At 52.4% G+C, this 11,196-nt stretch overlaps 1 protein-coding gene across 1 annotated transcript; it reads right to left on the minus strand.

The window, feature by feature from the left end:
- Nucleotides 1-231: 231 nt before the first annotated feature.
- Nucleotides 232-11,129, minus strand: RGP1 (RGP1 homolog, RAB6A GEF complex partner 1). The gene is made up of 9 exons (XM_041407428.1): nucleotides 10,931-11,129; nucleotides 10,178-10,317; nucleotides 6,764-6,900; nucleotides 6,314-6,397; nucleotides 2,684-2,833; nucleotides 2,458-2,604; nucleotides 1,923-2,050; nucleotides 1,509-1,686; nucleotides 232-1,282 (listed from the first exon to the last, which is right to left on the minus strand). Exons 2-9 carry the CDS (start codon nucleotides 10,291-10,293, stop codon nucleotides 1,059-1,061), a joined length of 1,164 nt encoding a protein of 387 aa, XP_041263362.1. The 5' UTR covers nucleotides 10,294-10,317; nucleotides 10,931-11,129; the 3' UTR covers nucleotides 232-1,058.
- Between the last annotated feature and the right edge of the window lie 67 nt (nucleotides 11,130-11,196).

An 11,196-nucleotide genomic window follows, 5' to 3' on the forward strand; every position in this document is an offset into this window, starting at 1 on the left:
GGGAGGGTTCAGGAAGCAGGAGCAATCCAAGTGCCAGGGTGGAGGCAGCCACCCTGGCAGCTGCCCCAGCTGGTGCCATGCCTGTGTTGTGCAGAGCCTTGTGTAGATGTTTCTGTTCTTGCAATAAAGATACTGAACAAAGAGGTCTCCAGCCTGTGACTGCTGTAGAAGGTGGGAACAATATAGGAACATTGGGAACAATATAGGGACAAGGCTCTTGGGAAGGCCGAGTTTTGCACATTCAGATGTTTATTACATTTTCATGCAAAGAGGAAAGCTCATTGGAAAGTTCAGTAAAAATGGGGAGCTGGCTGTTGAGCAGGGAGATCTCCATGCCAGCTCTTAGATGCACAGCATGCATTCCTTACAGCACCCCAAGGATCCAAGACCAGCAGGATGCTTTCACACCAGGAACCCAGGCAGACAACAGCCCAGGCCTGCATCCTGCTCACCAGCACAAGCCAGCAGCACAGGGCTGGCCTGCCACAACCTGCCGCCTCCAGGTGAGGGTGGCTGGAGCACTGGACTCTGTGTGTAGGACAACTCTCCAAGAGGCAGGACACATGCCAGGGCAGGAGAGCAGGGTCTCACCCAGCCCAGGTGGCCACTGTGCTTCACCTGGATGCTAGACCTCTGCTTCTAGGGTCTCTGTAAGGGCATAGCCTTCACCCAAGGGTGGTACGAAGATTCACTGGATGAGTTCCCCTCTCCCCTCCCTAGGTTGGGCCTTTCCTTCTTGGAAGTCCCATATGAGATCAAGGCACATCAGCGGTTCCCTGGGAAGGCAGATTTCTTTCTGCTGAGTGCTGGGACTTGCACCTTCACCCAGGCAGGAGGGGTCCAGCTCCAGCTGGGGGCTGCAGCACAAGACACTGCATCAAGCAGTGTTTTTCCAACCATTGACAGGACAGACATGCCTGGTGCCCACCTGGACATCACAGATTGATCCAAGGGGACACTGGGATGCCTGCACCACAGCACACTGGTGACAGTCCTGTCTGCCATTCCCAGTGGTGGCACACGCTTGCAGCACTGCAAGCCAACAACCTCTCCCTACGTCAGATGGTGATGGAGTTAGTGCTGGAGAACTGAGATACGTAGGAAGCCAGGATGGGGTTGGTGGGAAGAACTTTGATGGGCAAGTCCCAGCTGAAGGTGTCCACTTCCATCTGCTCCACCCCAGTCCAGGTGACAGCCTCCGATTGGCTCCCACGAACCAAGCAAGTCCCCGCTGACTCCCCAGAAGTCACAAACTCAAAGTGCAGCCTCCACTTCAGGGACACTGTGAGCAAGAGGGTAGTCAGCACATAACACCCACAAGGGCCATGGACAGTAGCTGTCTCAGCACAGCCTGTCCTGGCAAGGGGACAGCAAATGACCCCATTCACACAGGCCAGCTCCCTCCCAAGGGACACTGGCCTAGCTCTGCTGAGCAAGGGCAGGGCTGGGGACATCACCGTCCTCCTGCAGAGACAAGCAGGAGGGTCCCTTGCCTGGTGGCTACTAACCGATGTTGGTGGTGAATCCTGGGGTTGAGCTGAGTGGGATGGGCAGGCTGAAGCTGCTCTGCGCCGTGTGCAGGCAGGACTCCTGATGGCGGGCGTGCATGGTGAAGGAGACAGGCTGTCCCCGCCGCCGCTGGAACTCCTCCTGGATGCTCTCCTCTGTCTGCAGGCTCACTGAGAACTGCAGGGCAATTGGCTGGGTGCTTGCTCTCACAACCTCATACACACCTCATGCAAAGCCTTAGGGGCTCCATTTCCCAAATGAGCTCAGGACAGGTCCATTGTCCACCTCACACTCCAAGGTGACCCCAGCTGGGCCCCACCGGAAACCCTCACAGCCCAGTGCCACCCCAATCCCTTCTCCACCCTCACCCTAAATCCCCACCTCTCCCCAGTAATCCCAGACATAGCAAAGACCTGCAGACATGGGATATCTCCTTCTGAGAAGTTGAAGGTCCCAATGACATCCTCTCCAATCTTATACACAGTCTTAAAGATGCAGAACGTCCCCACCTTCCCACGAGTGTTGCTGATGTTATACAGATCTGTGGAGCAAGAAAAGGGACAAGGGTTGTGGCAGCACAAGGCTCTGCTCTGTGCAGTGCTCTGGGTTAATGACATGATCTCATGCCTTCTGTTTGGGTGTGAAGAACAGTCCCTAGAGGTGGTACTCCCTCTGGGAAATTTCTGCAGTGGGCAAGGGCAAACCCTACACTGGCTGCCATGTGCTGGGCAGAGGGTCTCTCGGTCTGAAGTAGGAACAGCCTGAGACTGGCTAGGAGGCCCTGACCCATGCAGGCCCTGATAGAGCTGCTCCACAGCCATAGCTGGAACTTCACTTTGTCAGTGAGAAATATTTTGCAGCTGGCCATGAGCTGGGCTGAGCTGAGCTGGCCCTCCATAACCAGCTTCTCAGGAAGGACAGCAGGTTTGAGCAGGGAATATGACCTACGCAGGCTGCGTCGGGAGGTGGCCACCATGAGCAGCTCTGTCGCCAGGTCTGCCAGGCGAGAGTCTTTCTTCAAGCCCTCCTCCTCCTCCAGGAAGGGGTTTGAGGGCGCAACAGCTTCATCCTGTGGGAACTGGTAATCCTTGAGCCCTGGGGAGAAGGTGAGAGCATCAGCAGGGCAGGGTGCAGCCCGGCCTGCCCGTGCAGGGAGGGCAGCACGCGGCCTTACCGTGCAGCACGAGGACGCGGAAGGGCACGCGCAGCAGCTTGATGGGGGAGTTGACGCGCTGGCAGCCAATGGTCAGCTTGTACACGTACTTCACGGACTGTCCCCGGAAAGAGGGGGGGCCATCCACAGGCAGTGTCTCACAGTATGAATCTGCAATGAGTGCAGAAAATTGGCTTTCCAAAGCCAGAAGGAAGATCCTGCAGCTGTTGTGTGCAGGCTCCCGGCACCAAGCGTTACGACCAGCAGTGCTGAGCTCTGTCCCTCTGGCCAAGCACAACCCAGCTCCCCTGCACCAGGCACACTGCTCCCCACATCACATGCACCATCATCCAGATATTGCTTCCAGCACATACAACCACACACACAAACTTTGTCTCCAAAGAATGTGAAAGATGTAAAATCCAGGAATACAACCACGAGAGCTAAACTTACTCATCATGAGTTCAACCCCAATCTGCCTCTGTACACTCCTCTGCCCAGCACTCTCACAGCACAGCCTCCTCCAGCCCCGTCCCATGCAGGTATTGATCAGTACTTCATGCCTCTTTTGCTTTGGCTTTACACAAACCCTCAAACTCAGCAACAAGTAAGCTTCCTCCTGTGTTTCTTTGAAGGACTGCAGCTAAATGATCAAGAAACAATTCCTGAGACCTTCACATCAACCTGTGGTTTGTCCCCCTTGACAAGCTGATGACTTACATCACAAAGTTTCTGACTCTGAGGGCTCTGAGGTACTGGAGGCTGGCTTTCACCATATTCAGCCCTCCTAGAGCCCCTTGGCCACCAGACAAATCCCAATGCCTCTTGACACAGTGTGAACACTTCTGCAGCTTTCCCAAACCACATGCTGTATAACAAGAAAGACACAAACAGTGAACTGTGGAAAGTCTCCACCCCTCTGGCTTGCCCACCGTAATGCAGATACGCCCTGCCAGAGGAAGGGCAGCATCCTGCTCTGAAACCACAGATCCTTCCCCATGTCTGGCACATGCTGAATGTTGAGGCTTAGATCAAAAGTTAGGGTTACATTTTAAATATAACTTCTGGATTTCAAATAACAGGACTGGAAGGAAGAAAAAAGCCTGTGCTAGTGTGTAGTGGCGACAGGATGTCACACCTTAAAACACAAGCCTCTCTTTCTGGACGAGGGTGCAGATAAAGCAGAGAACTACCCTGAGAGGGAGGAAAATCAGGTATTTCCAAGGAAAGAAGCAGACTTCTGTAAGCCCTGTTACAAGAGGGCCCAGACCTTCCCACCCAATGAGGATAATCTGAGCAGTGACCACTACAGTCAGAGAAGGATTGACAGTTTGCTACATGGCTCAGGAATGCCAAGACTCAGGAAGTCCCAGCTTCCGTGCATATCCCAGAAGGAAGCACATTCCTTGCACTACAAATGCCTTCCTTACCCACCTGCTGTGCCCTCTGGCTGGCCTACTGGCCTCTGTCCAGGCTGCTTCCATTTCCTCCCCTCTCTGTGATCTACCAAATTTTTAAAGTTATTACAAAACCAGAGTGGAGGCAAAACAGCCACAGATATTACTTGAGGACTTGAGAAAAAGCTTCATGGTGACAAATTTAAAGAGTTCAGCCTGGGCCACGTGTCAAAGGGCTGGGATATGAGTCAACTTTAACATATAGGCACCAAAACAAGAGTAAGGTATTGGGGAATAAGCTGGTCAGCAAATGAAAACAAGCCCTTTTATCAAGAGACAGTCTGACACAACCTCAGCTGTATGTGCCAGCTCTGGCTGCAGTTTAATAACACGGTATATTGCTGAAGCAGAATTAAGATTTCTTGGGCTTTCTGGTTTGTTTTTTTTTCCCCCTTCCCAAACTGCGTAGCAAAACTCAAAACTTCTGAAAAACAGGAAATGAAGAATTAAGATACACACCCACACAGCCTTAACTCTCCCTCCACGGATCTGGCAGGAGACTCCAGGAACAGTCTGCAAGTGTGCCAGCTGCAGTCTCACGTGACAGCAGCAGCACCACAGGCTGACGGGATCGGTGTGAACAGCCTGGCAGGAACCAGACCAGGGCTGTGACACAGGGATTTCAGTGCTAAAAAAGCAGCGCCACATGCAGCCACATCACATGTGACGCATGAAACAGACAGGTGAATCACACAGCGCAGGGGAAAGGCTGGACTGTACAGCCAAGGAACCCCAAAGAATAGAGGAGTTTGTGTCCCTCCAGAGGAGCTGCGTCCAAGCACCAGGCAGATGCAGGCTGCTTGTGCCAGTGCCACCCAGAGGCAGAGAGGACACACACACATCACCACGTCATTGGAAAGGGTAGACAATCCCTAGCTCAGCTGGGGGTTGAACAGCTTCTGCCTGTTAAGCCAGTGCACAGTCAATCCCTCAATCCACCCCAGCCACCTGGAACTTGGGCTATCGTCACTGATCTGTTATCCCAGAAACTGCCCAACCTGCCTAAAGTGTGTCAGGAAAAGGGACTTCCCTCTGCTCCCAGAGAATGGATGCTCCAACCTCAAACCTGCAACCAGCAAGGAACACAGGAGAATCCAGGTGAGCCTCAGGCCAGATTTCTGCCTCCTCCTCCTTCTTCCTGCTGGCATGACCACCTCCCTTCCCCAACATGCTGCTATAGAATAATAAGTGAATAACTAAACGTCTTCAGACAACAGGCTCTGCAGTTTAGGGGCACAACCCCAAGATGGCACTGCCCCACCCCACTAACCACCAAGGCAAGCTAGCCTGGTTTCACCAGGTCCACCTTTCCCTCCAGTCAGGCCCCTCCAAAGCCAGAAAGGCAGGAGACACCAGCTTCAAAACCAGCATGTCACAACCCCGCGGCTGCTTTGTCTCACTTGCAGCTTCCCTTCCAGATCTGCAGAGCTCAGTGATCCAGCAGAGCCCACCCCAGCACAGGCACTGTCTCCCAACTCCCAGAGCTCTGCAGTGCAAGAAATCTCCATCAACTGTTCCCAGCAGATCCCAGCTCTCCATGCACAGCCTGAGAGGCCTCACATCATTGCTGCTAATCACAGGCCACTGGAATGCAAAGGAGACCTGACGTGACCTGAACAGGCTGGGTCACACAGCCAACAACCAAGAGAGAACAGCGCGTACTCAGCTCTTTCCACAGCTTTCTACTCAAACATGGAGAGCTTTGAGCTGAGATGAGGAGACTCTCACAGCAGGAAAATAGAACATCCTATTTCTGTTACTTCCAGGACAGCCATAACCTGAAGAGGAAGCACAAACCTTTGGAGGACACCAGCCTAAATTCCAAGATACACCAGTGTGACTAAAGAAATAAAGGCAAGGAAATGCAGGTGTGTGCAGCCATTCCTCCTGCTGCAACTAGGTATTTCAAAAGTTTTATGCCTTGGAGCTACACAGTGGACCTGCAGCAAAGGCCCCAAGACAGGGGCAGGGGCAGGGCTGAGGGACACGCTGCAGTACACAGCCCTAGTGCAGCAGAGAACTGACTCTGGATGATGCAGCATCTCCTCCGCACTCATGCTCTAACCAAAGCACTCTACCTTTTGTGAGCACCAGGATCTCACACTTGCAGCACTCAGGTCTGCAAAGACAGTTTTGAAAGCAGAGCTCCCCAGAGATGAGCTCTGTGAGCAGGGGAAGAGAAGACAGGACTCACAGGACTTGGACTCCCCAGGATCCAGTCGCAAGTCACAGAAGAGGATCTTTGGTGGGGTGGACAGGATACACTGACCCCGCTCTCCTGGAAGAGAATAAAAAACACATTAATGCTGCACAGCCTCAGGCTGTGTCCAGGTCAGTCAAGCTTTATCCCCATGGGGAGGAACAGGGAGAAGAGAGTGAGGGAGGAAGCATCTCTTGCCCTGGTTATAATATGAGACATTGCCACTGCAGCTGGACAAACAACTGTCATGTTTCAATCCAAGATACTGTCACTGTGATTTCAGTATTAAGAAGGTCCCACAACATCTACCACCAGGAAAGCAACACAAACTTCGCACTCACTTCTATGCACGCTGCACTGAGGCACGCACATTATGGTCTGCTTGACTCCTGCTCACTGTGCTCTCACTGTCCCTACCTAGGTGAAGGCAGGAGGGACACTCACCTCTGTTGGGGACAAAGACGGTCTCATTCTCTGCCTGCACATCATGCTTGCTGCCATCAGAGGGAGGGAGTGCCACCCGGTTCTCGCTGGCATGAAACTGGCAGTGGATCTGGGCGCTGGCCCATGCCAGCATCTCACTGAAAGCAAAGAGCAACACTCATATCTCTGCTTAAACCTGAATTACATCAGGCAGGAATTAAGGGAGAAGAGCAACTCTGTCAGCTCAGCTCCATGCAGGACTGTTTGTCTGGAAGGAAGGTGTTGCTTCACTGTCACTGAAGCCACTCTCACAGTCCCCTTCCAAACAAGCCTTGCGAGTAAGCTCAAGCTGAGATGCTGACTCAAAGCCATTTCCACCCCAGCTGCTGACAACAGCTTCACCCAAAGCCTGGCTCTGCAGCCCACGGACTCTTTTTAAGCAGCAATAATTGCAGTCTGAGCCACACCACCACTGGCACAGCACTGACATGGCACGAGAAAACACATCTGGCCCAAGAGACATGCTGTACACTTGTGGCAGAGGACAACAGGCAGCAGAGGTCAGCAGCTCCTGCCCCCTTCCATGACGACAAGAGACAAGGTGGTTTGTGCAAAACTTCACAGGGATCTATCAGCCACCGTGCTGAGATCAACTGTTCCAAGATACAGTGCAAAGCCTTACTCATTTGTTCATCTTTTGCATCATCCACAGATTGGGACTGGCCACTCCCTGCTCTCTTGGGAGGACACCTCAAGCTGTTGCATGTGGACCATGGCATGGGACTCTCAGCCATCAGGAGTTAAATCCCAAGCCAGAGGTGATACACAGAGCAGCACTCGGGTAACAGCACAACCATTAGGGAAGTGGGCAAATTCTAAAGCAACAAATTTGTGCAACCTGGGCTCAGCTGCCCCTGCCCACAGCACAGAGATGCCCCAAGCTCAACACTCCTCACGGCAGGTAGGCACAGACATGCTCCCTCTGGCCCCACAGCACCATCCCCAACACGAACATCAGCTGCTGTTTGTGCCAGACCAAAGGAGGATGCTTCTGGGTCTTTCATTAGGACCTACTTACTCCTTCTTATGCAAGGACTTTGCTGACGGCAGTAGGGGAGGCAAAGGTGTCATTTTGACCCCTCTCTGTACAGCCCCAGGAATTAATGTAGGGCCACGTATCCAGCACAAAAAAAAGCTTTGTGTTTTGGACTCTGCTGAGACGTCAGCCATTCCACAGGGCACTTCCCATGGCACTAGTGACACCTTTCAGTTTCCAAATAACTCCTCTGTCTTTATTTCAATAGCGGTGTCTATAGTTTAGCCAGTGAATAGTTCCTCTGATGTTTTCTAACATCACAACCTGATTAGTAAGCACCAACAACAGAGCTTTAGGTGGCACAGGGATTTTCTGTGGCACACGAGTGTCCCTTCATGTGACACATCAGAGCAGTTAAAGGTCTAGATGAACTAGGGAAAAAGGTGTGCTGTATTTGTGTCAGCTGTCTAATGATGTGCTATTTGATCTGTGCTGGCTGCCCTTACCCAAACACACCTCAGTTACTATACCTAGTTCTCTTGAGCCCTACAGCTGTAATTCTGCATTTTCAAAAGTACCAGCATGACTTTTTTATCAGGGCTGCCCATATGTTTTTTTCTTGTAAGGTATCTGCTGTTTGGAAACAGAGAACTGCTCTTGCTTGAGGCAATGTTCCCTAATTTTATATAAGCTTAGAGTGATTACAATACCTTCAAACACTGTATTTTGAGGTTTTTTTCTTTCCTTTTCAGTATAGCTTCACAACATGACACTGGATTGTTTTCATTTTTTCTAGCCAGATGTCCCAATAAAATTTGCATGTCCCTTCCTGCCAGCAGAGCTGGCTTGCTCAGCTAGTGCTTGTTCAGCAGTGGAGGATCCTGCACTGGTGCTGAGGTCACTTCCTTCCAGTCTCACCTTCCCCCACAACTCCTGCAGCCTACACGGGACATGCTCCGTGCAGCTCTGGGTAGAAGAGATTTGTTTCTTGTACTCCACCATCAAACTGATTTCCTGCCTTTCTTTCAATTCTGTCCCTGTTCCCAACACGAGGCCTCGCTGTCCCTCCAGCTGTCAGCCCCAAAACCCTCCAGGCTCTGACAGGCCTCTCTGCCTGTTGCAGTCACGGTGCTTTGATCTGGCTCCTGCCTTTACGCAACCCACAGCTTCATTTTCCAAACCATCAATCTACTTGCTGCTGCCGCTCGCCTGACTTAGCCAGGTCTCATCCGACTGATCACCTGGGGCTCTTTTTATTATTTTAAAAACTCTTCTTTTTCAAGAGGCAGTCTTTTACAGATCACAACACATCTGAAGTTTTAAATGAAGCTGTCATAAACGCACTGAACCCCCCCCAAACCATGCCTCCAGGTACCCTTGCAGTCCCACATGTTTCAGAAGCAGACAAAACACAGGACATGACTTTGCTGTCACAGAGGACAAAACTCTGGGAAGCTGGATGCTTATGCCACAGCTGAATTTGAAACCTGATCTCTGCAGTCAAAAGAAAACAGGAAGAAAAGATGGAAAGTTAAGGAAGGCAATAAATATAGAAGCCCTCTGCTGCTGAGACTGCAGGCACTGTGAGTGGGCCCACCAAAACAATCACATGTGAACATCATACTGGTGATGAAAACATGCTGAACCTGACAGGGCTGGAAACAGACACTTCCCAGGAAGGACTCAAGATGAGAAAGCACTCTCCACTCCCTAAAGAATCAGACAAGGCCGCACACTCAGCGGACATGAAGGCTTTGGGTGATTACTTGTGACACAGAGTCACCCCCTGTGAGCCAATATGGGAAGCTCCCATCTTCTCACATTTCCTCAGCACTGAGAAGGGGAAATGCAGTGCTCAAAGGCTGGGCCATAGAAAATGTGGTTGCAGAAGGTGATCCTTTCAGATCTAATCCTGTCTGCCACCTCTGGAGGCAGGGATCACACTGATCCCCGTGTAAAAGAGAGCTCCTTCCACAAATGCAGGAAATAATGACGTTGCCTGGATGTTGCTCTGTGTGACTGTCACCCTGGTGTGACCAGATAGCCCACTTGGACAGCCAGTTTGGCTTCATTTTCTGCCAGACACTGTCACTGAGTGCTCACCTGAGTGACAGAGAATCTCTAACTGCATACCTCCTTCCTTGTCTACTTCTTGGGGGCACAAACCCAGCATTATTACCTCAGCTTCGCCCCCAAAATTGAGAGATGACACAAGGCTTCCTTAAGGGAGTGCCTTGAGTAGGGAAGTCACAAGGGGCTGAGCTGGCACCATTGCAATACAATGCAGCCACGACTACTGCTGCAGAGAGGGGAGAGAAGGTGGGCTCCTCCCTCTGCAGGGACCCAGGCAGCTCCAGCATTTGGAGGCTCTGTGCATGGACTGGCACAGGCTCCTGTACCTGCTGGCAGAGGTGGACGAGGCCGATAATGGGTTGGTGAAGGTGATCACACACTCCAGCACCTCCCCTGCCAGGAACACGGGCCCACGGCCCAGCTTGGCCAACACTTCGATCATGGCTTGGACAATCCTGCTGCACACCTGCCAAAAAAGCCAACATTAGGCACGTTATCACAGAATCATAGATTCAAGGAACCACTGAATGGTTTGGGGTGGAAGAGTCCTTAAAGACCATCTTGTTCCAGCTCCCCTGCCATGAGCAGGGACACCTCCCACCAGAACAGATTGCTCAGGACCCCATCCTGCCTGGCACGGAACATTTCCAGGGATAAAGCAACCACAATTTCTCTGGGCAACCTGCGCCTCACCACCCTCACAGTAAAGAATTTCTTCTTAATATTTAATCTGAAGGTAGTCTCTTATCAGTTTAAAGCCATTCCCCCTTGTGCTGTCACGGAGACACGGAGAGGGGGCTGGGCAATGTAACTGAGGGGGAATGGGGACACAGATACACACACACAGGAGGTGTGGGGGGAAACACGCACAGCCCCGTCTTTACAAACACATACATCTTCCTCCCAGGCCCACACAGGCAAGGAAGTGGGGCTAGGACACACCGCGACGGTGAGAAGGACAGCCCTGACAACACAGCCCTGCGGTCCCTAACGCAGACACGCACACGGACAGCTCTACCCGAGGGATCAGGGACACAGGGCCGCAAACTTTCCGCAGCTCCCGCCTCGGGCCCACTCACCACCGGCACAGGCCGCGCTCGCCGTCCGGCACCACAGCAGGCCCGGCTCCCCGCCGCCGCTCGGCGGGGATCGGCAGCGCTCGGGCAGAGTTCGGCAAGGCTCGGACACAATTCGGCAAAGCTCGGGCCTAGTTCGGCAAGGCTCGGATCTAGTTCGGCAAGACTCGGGCAGCGCTCGGGAACACTCGGCAACACTCGGGCAGAATTCGGGCACCCTCGGTCGGCTCACGGGCAGTTCCCGGACAGCGCTCGGCAACTCTCGCGCG

Source organism: Onychostruthus taczanowskii, unplaced genomic scaffold (assembly GCF_017590055.1).
Source record: "Onychostruthus taczanowskii isolate IOZ18803 unplaced genomic scaffold, ASM1759005v1 scaffold261, whole genome shotgun sequence".
Taxonomy (NCBI): domain Eukaryota; kingdom Metazoa; phylum Chordata; class Aves; order Passeriformes; family Passeridae; genus Onychostruthus; species Onychostruthus taczanowskii.